The 14,491-nt window shown below is 46.0% G+C and overlaps 8 protein-coding genes across 8 annotated transcripts, besides 24 other annotated features; all 8 read left to right on the top strand.

Moving 5' to 3' along the window:
• Window positions 1-644, top strand: Tc00.1047053509831.50 (intraflagellar transport protein IFT88, putative; the record flags this gene model as incomplete). The annotated part of the gene is made up of 1 exon (XM_802876.1): window positions 1-644. A coding segment is annotated over one exon (644 nt), but the record flags the coding sequence as incomplete, so codon positions are not given.
• Window positions 1-14,491: a sequence feature (heterozygous, Esmeraldo-like haplotype).
• Window positions 648-704: a sequence feature (T-rich).
• Window positions 808-846: a microsatellite.
• Window positions 1,376-1,410: a sequence feature (AT_rich).
• Window positions 1,755-1,776: a sequence feature (AT_rich).
• Window positions 2,401-2,425: a microsatellite.
• Window positions 2,744-3,385, top strand: Tc00.1047053509831.40 (hypothetical protein, conserved; the record flags this gene model as incomplete). Its single annotated transcript, XM_802875.1, has 1 exon — window positions 2,744-3,385. One exon carries the CDS (start codon window positions 2,744-2,746, stop codon window positions 3,383-3,385), a length of 642 nt encoding a protein of 213 aa, XP_807968.1.
• Window positions 3,611-3,646: a microsatellite.
• Window positions 3,688-3,710: a microsatellite.
• Window positions 3,895-3,917: a sequence feature (AT_rich).
• On the top strand, window positions 3,924-4,547 carry Tc00.1047053509831.36 (mitochondrial RNA binding protein 1, putative; the record flags this gene model as incomplete). The annotated part of the gene is made up of 1 exon (XM_802877.1): window positions 3,924-4,547. The coding sequence occupies one exon, from the start codon at window positions 3,924-3,926 to the stop codon at window positions 4,545-4,547; it is 624 nt and encodes a 207-aa protein (XP_807970.1).
• Window positions 4,626-4,648: a microsatellite.
• Window positions 4,837-4,892: a sequence feature (A-rich).
• Window positions 4,932-4,961: a microsatellite.
• Window positions 4,988-5,021: a microsatellite.
• Window positions 5,209-5,268: a microsatellite.
• Window positions 5,277-5,310: a microsatellite.
• Window positions 5,353-7,011, top strand: Tc00.1047053509831.33 (hypothetical protein, conserved; the record flags this gene model as incomplete). Its single annotated transcript, XM_802878.1, has 1 exon — window positions 5,353-7,011. The coding sequence occupies one exon, from the start codon at window positions 5,353-5,355 to the stop codon at window positions 7,009-7,011; it is 1,659 nt and encodes a 552-aa protein (XP_807971.1).
• Window positions 6,646-7,001: a microsatellite.
• Window positions 7,432-7,550: a sequence feature (A-rich).
• Window positions 7,551-7,571: a microsatellite.
• Tc00.1047053509831.30 (hypothetical protein, conserved) lies at window positions 7,736-8,275 on the top strand (the record flags this gene model as incomplete). The annotated part of the gene is made up of 1 exon (XM_802874.1): window positions 7,736-8,275. The coding sequence occupies one exon, from the start codon at window positions 7,736-7,738 to the stop codon at window positions 8,273-8,275; it is 540 nt and encodes a 179-aa protein (XP_807967.1).
• Window positions 8,550-8,791: a mobile genetic element.
• Window positions 8,833-8,855: a microsatellite.
• Window positions 8,913-11,555, top strand: Tc00.1047053509831.20 (vesicular-fusion ATPase-like protein, putative; the record flags this gene model as incomplete). The annotated part of the gene is made up of 1 exon (XM_802873.1): window positions 8,913-11,555. One exon carries the CDS (start codon window positions 8,913-8,915, stop codon window positions 11,553-11,555), a length of 2,643 nt encoding a protein of 880 aa, XP_807966.1.
• Window positions 11,734-11,778: a microsatellite.
• Window positions 11,872-13,212, top strand: Tc00.1047053509831.10 (cysteine desulfurase, putative; the record flags this gene model as incomplete). The annotated part of the gene is made up of 1 exon (XM_802872.1): window positions 11,872-13,212. One exon carries the CDS (start codon window positions 11,872-11,874, stop codon window positions 13,210-13,212), a length of 1,341 nt encoding a protein of 446 aa, XP_807965.1.
• Window positions 13,451-13,470: a microsatellite.
• Window positions 13,930-13,955: a microsatellite.
• Window positions 14,007-14,491, top strand: Tc00.1047053509831.5 (vesicular transport protein (CDC48 homologue), putative; the record flags this gene model as incomplete). The annotated part of the gene is made up of 1 exon (XM_802879.1): window positions 14,007-14,491. A coding segment is annotated over one exon (485 nt), but the record flags the coding sequence as incomplete, so codon positions are not given.
• Window positions 14,070-14,091: a microsatellite.

Raw genomic sequence — 14,491 nt, 5'->3', positions numbered from 1 at the left:
TCATTGGACGCGTGCCCACGGATCCAAATATTTTGGCGCGAATGGGTTCTCTTTATGCCCGTGAAGGAGACGACAGTCAAGCCTTTCATTATTATCTAGAGGCATACCGTTATTATCAGGTAAACATGGATGTCATTTCTTGGCTGGGTGCCTATTTTGTGAAGAATGAGATTTACGACAAGGCCATTCAGTTTTTTGAACGTGCCTCACAAATTCAACCCCTTGAAGTAAAGTGGCAGTTGATGGTGGCATCATGTCACAGACGCCGTGGGGATTATATACAAGCCAAACGTCTATATGAGGCTGTGTACCGCAAATACCCGGAAAATATGGAATGCCTGCGCTACTTAGTCCATTTGTGTAAAGATGCCGGTCTTATCGAAGAGGCGAATGAATGGTTTAAAAAGATCAAGAAGCTGGAACAGCGCCAACAGGAGGAGACAGATGAAGGGGGTTATCGGGATGAGGATGAGGAAGCCAAGGGCGGGACTCACGCAGCAGCTGGTCGACGCGCCGTTAGTGCTTTAACCAATAGAGTGGGTGATATGATGAGGGAGGATGAGTTGGACGAACCACGCATTTCCCTGTCTGAGGAAAAGCAAACTCACGAGGACGATGACGAAATTGATCTGCCAGGAATTTGAAGTAAAGAGGAAAAAGGGAAGAGAGAAAAGGAGGAAAGGAAAAAAAAAAAAAAAAATAAATTTTTTTTTTGACTGTGTTTGTGCCAAAGAGAGGTGTTTATGCGGGCAGTCGGAGTTTAGACACTCCCATCCTTATCTTGGGAGAGAGCAAAGGAAAGGGCAAACACATACAAACACACACACACACACACACACACACACAGACGCCAACCCTTCCATTCATTCACCACAGACAAGAGGACCAAATTTTGCATCTTTCTCTGTGAGCGGAAGGGTATGAAGAGAGTAGAGATGTGTGGGTGGCCAAAGAAATAAAAGGAGGTGGGCGAGGGATTATAAGAGAAAAAAAATTATGATGAGGGAAGAGGAAGCAACTTGGAGTACATCATGGATGTGGTCGGCAAAACAGCGCCGTATGTGAGCTTCGCGACTGTCTCATGGCGGGAGGGAAATGATTATTAAATAGAAGGAGCTTTTATGCCCAATAGAGGTGCTCTCAAAGGTACGCATACGTGGGAATACACAGAGACTTCTCGGGCTATTACCTTTTTGTTTTTGTTATTGGATTATCCAGCATTGTGTATCAGGCAACTCTCTCTTATGGGAGCCTTTGGTTCCTCTGTCTTTTTGTGCATATATTCGTATGTATTTCCTTGCTGCCGGCCATTGTTGGTTGTACTTTCCCTGTTGAATTTATTTCTTTTTGCATGACCATTGTACCATCCTTCTCCTTTTTTTAAAATATTACATTTTTTTTTTTTTTTTTCTGTGTGTATGCTTTATTTTTTCCCTTAATTACTAGTGGGGCGCCATTTTAGAGGCATGCCTGAAGGGAATGACACGGATTTGGACGCAGAGTGTGAGGTTATGTTTGGTTACCTCCAAAGGGCTTTGTTTTTTTAAGGGTTAGGCGTAGACAGTGGATTTTGGGCAATGCGTACCGGCTGAGGGATACGACGTGGTTTTTGCCCATCCGTGGATATCGACGGCGGCCCGAGAAGTGCTTTGCGAGAAGGGGCTTTTATATCCCTCTTTCAGCGGCAGTAAAACCTGGAGGAAGAGATGTGCGGAAGGCCTTGCGGCAAAACACGGCATTTTATTAGCGCCACGATAAAATTTTTATTTTTATTTTGATAAGTTGTTAAAAGGAAAATTCTGCAGCGAAGACCATCCAGGATTGTACAGATTTCATGCAACAGACGGAGAATGATGCGATGAATTTCGCCAAAAAACAAACAAACAACAACAAAAAAAAAACAGGACGGAATCATCGAATTTGCAGTTAGAGGATGTGTTGGACGCCGCGCGGCGTGCCAAAGACCAAAAGACTTTTACTGCGTCGGAACGCACAGTTGTTTTCGCGACTTGTCAAGTGCGGTTTGACGGGACGCGTGCCTCGCTGCGGTTGTTTGGTGATGAAATTGGTCAGCTGACTTTCTGCGCAGTTGCCGCAATCGAGGGGATGCATCCCTGCCTTGGGGGGATTTGCTAGAATTTGCAACGGATGATGCGGGATATTTTTTGTAGCGACAGGTGCGGGATGCATTTGGTCTTCCGCATGACTGTTGCCGTGCGGGCTTTTGTCTTTTTTAACACTCAGAGGAGCGCCATGCCGATCTCCTTGAGAGGACGATTTGAAGGTTTAACCGGGAAAGTTGTTTTGTTTCTTCTGCTGATTGGAGGCTTCTCCCCAATAATTTGCCTCTACTGCCATCCACCTTAGCGACGAGGGGTACGCGCCGTAGCCACGCCGGCCTTTTTTTTTTTTCTTTCTTTTTTTTGTACGGGGCGTTTAGCGCTTTGTTAACTGGAGGAGGAATTGTTGTTTGGGAGACTTTGTCGACCGCGCTTCTTTGGAATATGAAGGCAACATGGGCCTTGTCCTTTTGGGAGTCCGAGCCGTGAATGTGGGAAGGGGCAGCAAAGACAATTTTGGGCCCAAATTATTTTATTTTTTTTCTTCTGTTTGTCGTCCTACACCCTTATTGCGTGCCGTCAAACAAAGAACATATCTTCTTTTTGCTTTGTTTTTTAATGTATATTTTAATTTTTGTGTTGGAGTTTTTCTTGGCGGTAGTCTTCCTGTTCGGAAGGGTGTCATGCAGCCGCAACAACAACAACAGCAACCGCTGGGATTTCAGCTGGTTCGAGAGCCATACCGAGCCACGGAGGATCAATTCCGGGCCTTTGTCCGCGGCATGGACGCTGTTCTGAATCAGTGGACTGCTTTACATCTTGTTGCCCATCACTGTGACCCTTCTGCCCTTCAATCGATGTATCAGGAGCTTATTGCCTGGTTTCAGTCCGAGGGCGAGGTGTACTCTGATGACCTGGAAATATTTTTTGAGAATTTCTTTACCGAAGTGCGGTCTGTTTTGATCGAGGACGATAGCATGAAGGAGGTGGGGGATGTGCTGCATGAAATGTACTGCCGTTGTTGCCAAAATGACTTTAGTCTGGTGGAACAGTACTTGACTAGCTTGGAAGTGTACCGTCGGGTGAATCCGGTGCGTCTTTCTGTGGATGCGGGTAGTTACGACGACGGCGACAGCGATAAGGGAACCGAACCGACCGCCGACGGTGCATTGGGGGCGGGGGCCCAAGGGATACAGCCGACCGGTAACGAAGAGGGAGAAGGGGGTGTGCCGGTGGCAAATGCCTCGCAGAATTCACGGAAAAAGAGGGGTAAAAAGAACGCCTATGAACGTGACAATGATGGCTGGTGCGTGGTGCAGCGATAGACGTTTCCATAAACAATAAAAACTAAACGACGGTATCTACATGAAAAAATTAAAAATGAAAATAAAAATGGGGGACATGACAGCATCGATTAAGTGATTTTTTTTTTTTTTGTTGTTGTTAATATGATATCTTTGTCCCGTTCTTATCATATCCCTTTATAAGCCTTTTGAAACGTCGGTTATATGCTGTTTCATGGATTCATTCCCCATTCACTCCACTCTATGTTTTTTTTTTTTTTTTTTTTTTTTTTTTTTTTTTTTCATTTTACATATAAATACAAATCTCTCACTCTGTCTCTCTCTATATACATATATATATATATATTACTGCTGCGTGAGGAACGGGGATAGTAGAAAGAACAGTGACAGAATTTTGGCAGCAGAGAGGGAAGCTGTCAGAAAGGGGGGGGGAAAGGAACAGAGAAAAGGGGGGAAGAATAGTACCAGCGAATCCAACAAACCAACGAGAAGTGAATAGCAATAATTACCAAGGAACTTTGGGGACGGGGAAATATAATAAATAAATAAATAACGATTGATGCTACGTTTTGCATTTGGGAGGGGTTCTCTTGCGCACGCCGCTTGGTCTCGTTGTGCCGCGAGTGTTGCAGGCGTTCAGAGTTTACCAAAGTTTGAAATCCATGACGTCCGTGATGATCCCGCACTGGGAACCATGACGCGTGTGGCGGTAGACGGAAAGTTGCTGTTGATTTCCCAGTACCCGCAACTTGGACCCCGAAAAGTGGACCCGAACGATTTGAGCCCGCAGTTTGACTCAGATCGCCGCATTTCCGTGCGGATGCGTCATGTTGATCTTGCTGGGTTGGTGTGTGTTTGCCAGAGCCGTATTTCAAAGTACGAAATGACGAACAGGGGTTACAGTTTGGTCTTTGAAAGGGTGCCAGAAGGTTACCGCCTGCACGGTCAGATCCATCGTGTGGCGTCTCAGAAGATGGAGGATTGGTCGGTAAACTTTGATAAGCACTTTGCCGTGACACTGGAGCACTTCTTGGAAAGTGCACTCACGGAGAGCTTTGGATTTCGTCAGCACTACGCTGCGCGCGCCGCCGATGGTGGAGCACAGGAGGCCAACACCGTTGTGGGGAGCGCTTCCGGCAGACCACAAAGGAGGGGGAACACGGACTCGGCGCAGCGTCGGTGAGCGGGAGGGGAGTACCGAGGATGACGGTGAAGAGAAATTAACGCCCGGGAGAGACGGAGGAGGGAGGAGGGAGAGGACGGAAGGGAAGGGAAGGGAAGGGACAAAGGAAACAAAAAAAAAACGAAAAGAGGAAGTAGTGTGGGATGATCTCCCATTTTTTACTGTTTTTTTTTGTTGTTCTTCCGTCTGTCATTTTGTGTTTTGTTTTGGGGCTCAGTCCTGTTTGCTGCAGCCGTCCCTTTTCCTTTTTTTTTCCTGTCAGGTGTGCTGCCGATCCTTGACCGGTGTGTCTTTATTTTTATTTTTTTGTTTCTCTCTCTCTCTCTCTTCTTTTTTTTCTTTTTTCCTCCCCGTGCATGTGCGATCCTTTTTCTTTGGGAGGCCATTATTATTATTCTTTATTATTATTATTATCGTTGTGTTTTCTTCTCTTTGGGGAATTTTTTTCCTTTTTTTTTTTTTTTTCTTCTTTTTGCCCTTTTATGCTTTTCCCCCCTCTTGTGCATTTGGATGTATGCCGAAGTAACTTTTGTGTATTTGGCAACAAATAAATTAACTAAAGTAAGTTGAATTAACGGTGGCTCCGTTATATCGTGCGAGTGTCTTTGGCCCAAACATTTAGATACTAGTCAGATACAAATACCTACACAAATAAAATTAAATTATTATTATTATTATTATTATTATTATTATTATTATTATTATTATTATTATTATTATTTATTTTAGTTTATTTTTATTTTATTTTTTATTTTTTATTTTTGTGTGTGTGCCTGTTGAGTAACCGTGAAATTAAAAAAGCTTCATGTGGCGCAAGTGCATTTCTCGTCGCGCTGGCGTGGCCGCACCCGCCGTAAGCGTCCGCAGCATTCTTCTTCGGGATCTCCGAACCAGTGTGGAGATCAGCAAAGGGGAAATGAAATACCCAGCGGTGCTGCTCTGGCGATGGAAAAGTAACCGCCAAAAACATCTTGTGCTCAGCGTGCAAGCTCCCGATGGGACCGAGGGCGAGTCGTCGGCAGAGCCCAACTCAAAACTACTCCCTGTGTCAGCGCCTACCCCTGCAGATTATTTTTTTGGCCGTGTATTTCTTAGGCCATATAACGTTGCACAGCTTTTGGCTGTGCTGGAGGGGAAGGCGCCGCATGTGGAGTTAATTAGAGAACATGCGTCGCTGTATCTTGGACCTGTCGCAATCCCCTCCTCAGGTGACTCTGGGCACAGATGCGCAAAGGGGGCAAATGGGGCTTTAACCGCATTGCCTTCGGCCTATTCACTCGCTGGTAAGTTGACAGTGAAGGTGCAGACGAATAATCAGTCGGCGTCTGTGGACGATGAGCTGCCTCAAGATGATGATTATGAAAATGATGAGGGCCGCGCGGGGGCGACGTACAAACTTGACGATCGACGCAACTTTCGGGCAACTGTAAAGGGAGAGGATCTGATTTTTATCATGAAGCACCTTGACGCAGTGCTCGGCGATATGTTTGGCATTGAGCACCAGTACCACTCAAGAGTGGCCTTGGAAATCCTTCAGAAGCATCGTCTAGGAGGCATTCAATCCTATAACAGAAATAATGGTTCACAATTGCAACCTGTGCCACGCTACAGGAGCGAATCGCTTTACACAACAAAAGCGCAGACGTTATCTGAGGATTCAGCAACAACAACGCCGATGGCGACACCATCGTCAGTGGCAACAAAAACAACAAAGGGAGGCGATAATAGTGTTGGGGACTTGAGCTTTGCGGCTGCTTCCGGATTGGCTGGTGTGGCTCTTGGTGCTGCTGCGACACCTCTTTTCAGCAAAGGGACCTCGGTGATAGAACCTGAGGACGTGAATGAAGACTCCGTGGATCTGAGGGAAGTAGAAGAAGAGGTGGATATCCCGTACGATAGCACACACTCCCCAGCTACCCCTGCCGCACTTTTTGTCGACCACGATGAAAAGCATGACGATGAGGAGGAGGACTTTAATGAAGATAAAGCGGGTGAATTAAAGGAATTTGAGAAAGAAGACCCAGAGGAGGGTGCTGCCCAAGCAAATGGGGAGCATGGGAAAGACAATGAGCATGGCGATGAGAACGAGAGTGAAGGTGATGATGTTGATAACGACGAAGAAGACGATGAAGACAATGATGACGACGACGACGACGATGAAGACAATGACGACGAGGACGAAGACAATGACCACGAAGATGATGACGACGACGACGATGAAGACAATGACCACGAAGATGATGACGACGACGACGATGAAGACAATGACCACGAAGATGATGACGACGACGACGATGAAGACAATGACCACGACGACGATGATGATGACGACGATGATGAAGACAATGACCACGACGACGACGATGATGAAGACAATGACCACGACGACGACGATGATGAAGACAATGATGATCACGACGATGATGATGATGACGACGACGACGACGACGATGATGATAATTAATAGGATGAGAAAGACGATTATGATGGGGTTGACGATAGACGAAGATGAGAAAGCGGGGGAAGTTGAGAGTGCACATCAGGCACCGCAGCAACAGTCATTGCGAAGTCGTTAGAGTGAGACCTTTGCGAAGACGTGCTCGGTGTGTAGGAGGAACAGCGAGTGGATGTAGGAAGATGCAGCGAGTGCTTTTTTTTTTCTTTGATGATTCGGTCCTTGCTTTTTTTTTTTTTTTTGACTTTTGTTTTGCTTTATTCCTGTAAATCTCCCCTGTTATTTTTCTTCTTGCGTCTCCTTATTTAGGGCTGTGCTGCGTGCCTCCCCCCCCCCATGCAAACATATGCGAAGAGGGGGGGGCGAGCCAAATAGAGTTGGCGGTCGGCTGGAGGAAGTGAAGCGAGAGGGTTAGGGAGGGCGCCGCCATTTTTATTTATTTATTTTTCTTCTTTGCGGTTTCTGCTGTTTTGAAAATTTTTTAATTTATTTTTGTTTTGAAGTTTTGGTCTCTTCCTGTTGCTTTTGCCTTTTTTTTTTTTTTTTTTTGTGTGTGTGTGTGTGTGTGTTTCTCTGTTTACTTCTCGATGGAACTTTCCTTATTCCCCTGAGAAAATAAATATTCCTAAGAGACGCGCCACAGACCAGTTGGAAGAGCTTCTTCTTCTTTGTTTGTGCCGAGTAAAAATTGGAAACCTGGAAGGGCAGAGTGAAACGACCGTACAGCGCGACGATGGCGGCTTTGGGAATACCGTTGTTTGCCAAGTTGTGGTTTATTTTAACGGCTCCTTTACTTTTAATCGATGCCACTTTTGTTTTTACCCGATCCTCCTCAACTGGTGTGCCACATCCGTTAGCAGGCACACCACCATTCAATTTATGGGTGTTGTATTCCACTTACGATCGTCGGTACGCTCCAAACGACGATGCCTTCGTTGTGATGCAGAGCTTGATGAATGTTTTGGAGGCTGCACTTGGTCTTTTTGCGTTTCTGCTCGCTGAAAGAGGGAAAGCCATTGCAAGCCTCAAACTGGCCCTTGTTGTGGGTGTCATGACTCTCTACAAGACGCTGATGTATTTTTCGTTGGAGGCTATTGAAGGTGGGAAGTATACAAAGCACAACTCCACATTTGACACACTAATGATGTTTGTGCTGCCAAGCTCATTGTGGATCATCGTACCGGCAGCGATAATCTTGCAGTGCAGTTGTCGCCTTCCTATTGCCGCTTCAGGGAGGACGGTAGCTTCGCAAGGAAAGAAGAAAAATATGTAGGATGTGTAGTCAAAGGGATGTGAGGAGGGAAAAAGGGAGAAGGAACAAAAAGGGTGTGGGGAAACGAATAATACGAGAGGGAGGAGGTCCACTGGCGTTGTACCGGTAGCTGTCCCATGGCATGAATTGATGACCTCCGGAAGGGAATTGCCTTATATACCCATTAGAACCAAAGAAGCGTCCAAGGCTTGGCTTGAAGACAGAAGACGAATTGACAAAAAGAAGGAAATGTGTTGGAGCAAAATATGAGTGATTATGAGAAAAGGTTTAACCATTTTTACTTTTTATTTTCCCACCCACCCACTTTGTGAGATTCTTGTGGCTGGAGGACCCCAAAGTTTGCTACCTCGTAAGTAATATATATATATATGTAGATGTACACTTACCTGGTTTTAAACTTCGAGGATATGGTGAATCCCCACTCTTATTTCATTTATCTCTTTCCTATTCCTATCGGGTTTGTTTTCTCCTATTATTGATGAACTCAGGATTTGGCCAGCGGCCCAGAAGATTATTCTTTTTAGTTGCTGTCCTCTTCTTTCCTCTCTCTCTCTCTCTATATATATATATATATATATATGCTTTTTTAAAATTGTTTTCTGCGAAGAGGAACTAAGGCTTTAGACCACATCCAAAAATGCCGCACAGAGTCACGTCTTGTTTGTTATTTTGGTTATGCATTTATTTCTTTACCATAATTCCTTTTTTCACGTCCGTGTCCGTGAGGGCCGCCAAAGCTCCTGTAGCACTGCCATTCCCGGACTGGCGTGGTGGGAATCAGACCTCAGGAGCCCTGGAGCTTCTCGCAATTAGTGGGTGCGAACGACCTTCGCGACCCGGTAGAAGCCGAGAGACGTACCGATGCTTTGCAGACGGAGATTCGAAGAGTCCAGTGACACTTACGATTCGTGGACGGGGTTTTCCACAAGGCACGCCGCTGAGGGTTTTGCTGAAGGAACACGCTCCAATTCCTTTTCGCTGCAAGGAGGGAGAAAATGAATGCGACTTGATTATGATGGAGTGCGTCAATGTACGGCCGTCGAAAATATTTCCACAGCAGATTTTGACATGTGCACTCCCTAACCCTTTGGAGGTCCTTCATCATAAACCCAAGTGGATGAAGCGACTCACACAAGACGCCATGTGGATGGATTTGGAACTTCAGTTGAAGAAAACAGGGATGAAGAGTGGATTAAACGTTCGAGGTAAGGAAGGCGTTACAATTGGAATTTTGAGTCGTTCCGTGCAATTATGTCTTGCGCAGGAGAATGCGGACCTTGGAGTGAAGGAAAATACTTTTCAGGAGATGTCTGAAGACCCACTGGAGCTTCTTTTTCAGAACAATGATGAGTCGGTAGATGTCCACAGTCAATGGCTTTCGCTTGGCATTGGCGGTTTGGGGAATCAATTGCACACATTATACCGTCGGGTGCTTCTTACTCGACTCCCTTCTCTTCGTGGTGTGGTCAAGACGATTAAACTGCCTCATGTACGAGGGGTGATACTACACGGCCCGCCCGGCAACGGAAAGACTCTTATTGCTCGCACAATTGCAAACTTACTTGATGACAGGGCGAAGGTGACGATAGTAAATAGTGCTGACATTCTCTCAAAGTACGTTGGGGACTCCGAAAAAAACTTGCGAGCTCTTTTCTTGAGTGCTGCTGATGTAGACGATAATGGGATGGGAGAGAGACGTGATGGAACGAAAAACGTGATGGAAGGGCAACTGCACACCATTATTATTGATGAGATTGAGGCACTTTTTAGACGTCGTGGGGAGTCGGGCGATGAGGGTTCTGCCAAGGCTGTTTACGATGGGTTGACAAACCAACTGCTTACTCTCATGGACGGCTTGGAGGGCGCAGCCAATATTCTTGTTATTGGACTTACCAATCAATTGCACGTCCTTGACCGTGCGTTGCTTCGTCCTGGTCGATTTGAGGTGGTAATAGAAATTCCTCTTCCTGATCGTGAGGGACGTAGAGACATGCTATTTATTCATACACGTGAGTTGCGTGAAAACCACCAGCTTGCACCAGATGTGAAACTGGACCTCTTGGTGAGCCGCACCGAGGGTTTTTCGGGTGCCGATATTGCCGGACTTGTCAGAGCGGCCTCTAGCCATGCATTAATACGGTATCGCGATTCTCTGGGTACAGCTTTGGCAGAAACCAGCCATGATGCTGACTCCGACGAGAAGAGCAAGGTGGCGGAATTTCAAATATCTAATGGAGATTTTGATCTTGCACTTCGGGATATCTTGAAGAGCAAATGGCAGACTACACCAGGGGAAATATTGGGCGATGAAAGTAATGATCCTTACAATGGGGCAGGTGTTCCACTGGTCGACTATGACGGTTCTTTTAGTCGGAACAAGGAGGCGACGCGGCGGTTGCTGCGGAGTATCCATCAAAGTCGTCTTGTGGACGCCGCTATTGTAATTATTTACGGCCCACCCGGCTCAGGAAAGACTGTGCTTGCACGTGAACTGCTAAAACTTAGCGAATTTGACAGTAAGACATATCTAACAGGCGGCGTGCTGCACAACCGTCCTCATGGTAGTCCTTTGGATGAAATTCTGACTGCTTTGCGGAATGCTCTTCACTCAAATGGGGATATCGGTATCGTTATTGAGAATGTTGAGAATTACTTTCGAAACAATGGTCCAATGGATGGGGGAACTTTGAAACTTGCTCTCCAGGAGTTCAGAACGGCTACCCATTCACATGTGCCTTCCCGTATGCATGGGGCCGAAAAAGGCACCTCTTCCTCCTTTAAACGGTTGCTGATTTTGACGACATCAGAGAAGGAATTCATGTATGAATTAATGGATGGTAATGAATACGATTTGCTGTTGTCGCTTCGTTTGATACAACGCAAAGACCTTATGCCGCTCTTGCATCACTATGCCGTGATTTCTTCAGAAGTGGTAACTGCGGAGGAGGTGATACGTGCCTATCCACCAAGTTTAAGTTACCGTCAATTTCTTAGAATCACGGATCTTGCTTTGTGGAGGGCACATGAGGATTATTTGAGCGCCAACGCCGCTGAAATTAACAAGGAAGAAACTTTGTACTCCAGAATAGATGCCCGTTTCCTTCAGGCTAGGCGTGGCTTAGGGGGAAACGGAAATGCAATTTCCCTCAATAGCAAAGAACATTTAGGAAATTTTAGCGAAGCCGTTCGGAATGTTGTGTCGGCGATGGGTTTTGTGGACAATTTCCACGAATTGGTGTCGGTGGATGACAGCGTCGAGGGGGATGAGATTTCTTGGTAAAATTTGTTGGGACTCTGCACGTCCTGGTTTGTTTTCTATTTATTTCCCTTTTATTGAGAATCCTTATGGATATTTATACCTGCTCGTCTCTGCGTGTCTCTGTGAGGAATGGCGTCATTTTTGCTTTATTGAACTATCCAGTATATAAATATATATTTGTGTGTACGTAACTATTGTGTTTTTCTTCTTGTCTTTTTTTTTTCTTTTTTTTTTTTTTTTTTTTCTGTTGCACGTGTTAGTTTTTGTTTGTTTTGCTGCATTTTTGTTGTTGTTGTTGTTTGCTTGTAGAAAATTTTTTAGTTTGTTGCGTCAATAAATGTTTCGTGGAGTTTGTGGCCTGCTTGGAGCGGCGAAGGCAACAACCACGGCTGCTGCCGCGTCCGTTACGAGTACGGCAGCAGCAACCGCGGGCGTATCTTCTTCAGGAAGCTCCGTGCGATCATCCACATGTGACACACGGCCACTCTACCTGGACTTTCAGGCCACCACGCCGTTAGATCCACGTGTGCTTGACAGGATGCTGCCGTATCTGACGGAACGGTACGGGAATCCACACAGTCGGACACATCGTTACGGATGGACGGCGGAAGATGCTGTGGAGAAGGCTCGCGCAGAGGTGGCAGATCTTATTGGAACCAGCCCCAAGGGGGTTTTCTTTACCAGCGGTGCGACCGAGTCTAATAACATCGCCATCAAGGGTGTGGCATATTACAACAAGAGCAAAAAGAATCACATAATAACACTTCAGACGGAGCACAAGTGTGTTTTGGATTCATGTCGTTATTTGGAGATGGACGGTTTTGAGGTAACGTATCTTCCAGTGGAGAAAAACGGTCTTGTTAATCTACAAAAAATTGAGGAAGCTATCCGTCCAACAACCGCTCTCGTTTCCTGCATGTACGTACACAATGAGATTGGTGTTATTCAACCTATCAGCGAGATTGGAAATTTATGTCGTAATAAAAAAGTTCTTTTCCACACGGATGCCGCACAAGCCTTGGGAAAAGTATCCATTGATGTGGAGCGTGATAATATAGACCTTATGTCTCTTTCCTCCCATAAAATTTATGGGCCAAAGGGATGTGGTGCTCTTTACATGCGTCGGCGTCCCCGAGTACGCGTGCGTTCTCCCGTCAGTGGCGGTGGTCAAGAGCGTGGTGTGCGGAGCGGCACTGTGGCGACGGCGCAGGTTGTTGGGATGGGCGCCGCCTGTGCAATTGCAAAGGTGGAAATGGAGCGAGACTCTGCGCACATTTCACGACTTTCAAAGCGTCTTCTGAATGGTTTGCAAAGTCGTTTGCCACACATAACGGTCAATGGGGACTTGGAAAAACGATATCCTGGTAACCTTAACATCAGTTTTTCCTGTGTTGAAGGCGAGAGTCTTTTGATGGGAATGAAGAACGTGGCCGTGTCAAGCGGAAGTGCGTGCACAAGCGCTTCTTTAGAGCCAAGCTACGTTCTCCGGGCGCTTGGCATTGATGCGGAAAATGCGCATACTTCCATTCGCTTTGGTATTGGCCGCTTCACCACTGAAAGGGAGATTGATGTGACGATTGAAGAATGCGTCCGGAACGTGGAGCGACTGCGTGAGATGTCGCCCCTGTGGGACCTTCTGCAAGAGGGCAAGAGTCTTGCGGATGTGGAGTGGCGGTAGGGGGCACAAGTGAGAGGATGAAGAGAAGAAAGGATGAAGGCAAGAGCAAAGTCAATATGGAGGAGGACTGGCTGTGGGAAAACCAAGGATGAAGACCTGCAAATTAGTAATTTATCGTCGGAGTTGTGGGGAATTTTGCGGGATTGGAGGCGGGATGAAGGGAGGAACGAAGAGGGGGAGGGGGCGCAGCACCAAAAAAAAAATAAAAAAATCCAAAAGTAAATAAATTAATTGGATGTTATTATTATTATTATTATTGCTTCTTCCGCGGAGTGGTCTGCATGTGGTGGTTTTTTGAGCCTCTCTTTTTCTTTTGTTGCCGTCCTCGTTTCTCGTTGACTTTTCGTCCATCGGGCATGACGACTTCTTCAGCCATTCCCCTTCAAGACAACAGCAACAACAAAATAAAAGGAATTCGCATGACGCGTCCTTTTTTGTTGTTATTTTTTATAATTCACCGGTGCGAAGAACCGAAAGTTTGTGGCGGAGGTTTTTTTCTTTTTTTTTTTTATTGTTTGTAAAGTGGTGGGAATTGTCTGGTTCTCTTTGTGTTTGTCTGTAGGAAGTGAAGGAGTCAATTTCTCTCTTTTTTTTTTTTTTAATTCTTACGCACCCTCCATCCTTCTTCTGCTTATCCTACTCCATACACACACACGAAAACAAACAAACAAACACACGTGAGGGAGGGCGGGAACACCGCCACCGAAGATTCATCTATTTGTTTTTTTTTTTTTTTTTTTTTTCATCCTTATCCTTCTTTATGCCCACTGCGCGTAGGGGCGGCCAAGTGGCGAATGTCTAGTCAGATGAGGCGTCTCATGATGAAGCAGCGACAGAATGGTCGCTACTATCATGGCCAGCAGCAGCAGCAGCAGCAGCGCCAAAGGGATTATGCTGATGAGGTGCACCCTTCCACCAGACGAAATCAACGTGATGATGTCGACAAGAGAAGTACAACAGGGAAAAATAAACGTTCCCGCGGAGAGGAAGGGATACAGGCCACTGCTGCAAATGGTGAGGAAGTTATTGAACGACTTGGAATCATCCCCAAAGTTACGCTTGATGAGATGGGTGGACTCGCAAAAGAGATACCGATTATTAAAGAATTGATCGAACTGCCCATCCGCTCACCTCATTTGTTTAGCCGTCTTGGGGCGGATCCTCCATGCGGTGTACTTCTTCATGGCCCACCAGGGTGCGGTAAAACAAAGTTGGTGCATGCAATTGCAGGCTCACTAGAGACACCACTATTTTTTGTGGCGGCACCTGAAATTGTTTC

Source organism: Trypanosoma cruzi, genomic scaffold (genome assembly GCF_000209065.1).
Source record: "Trypanosoma cruzi strain CL Brener 1047053516475 genomic scaffold, whole genome shotgun sequence".
Classification (NCBI taxonomy): domain Eukaryota; phylum Euglenozoa; class Kinetoplastea; order Trypanosomatida; family Trypanosomatidae; genus Trypanosoma; species Trypanosoma cruzi.
Note: the sequence above shows the minus strand (reverse complement) of the source record. Positions and strands in the feature narration are given on the sequence as shown.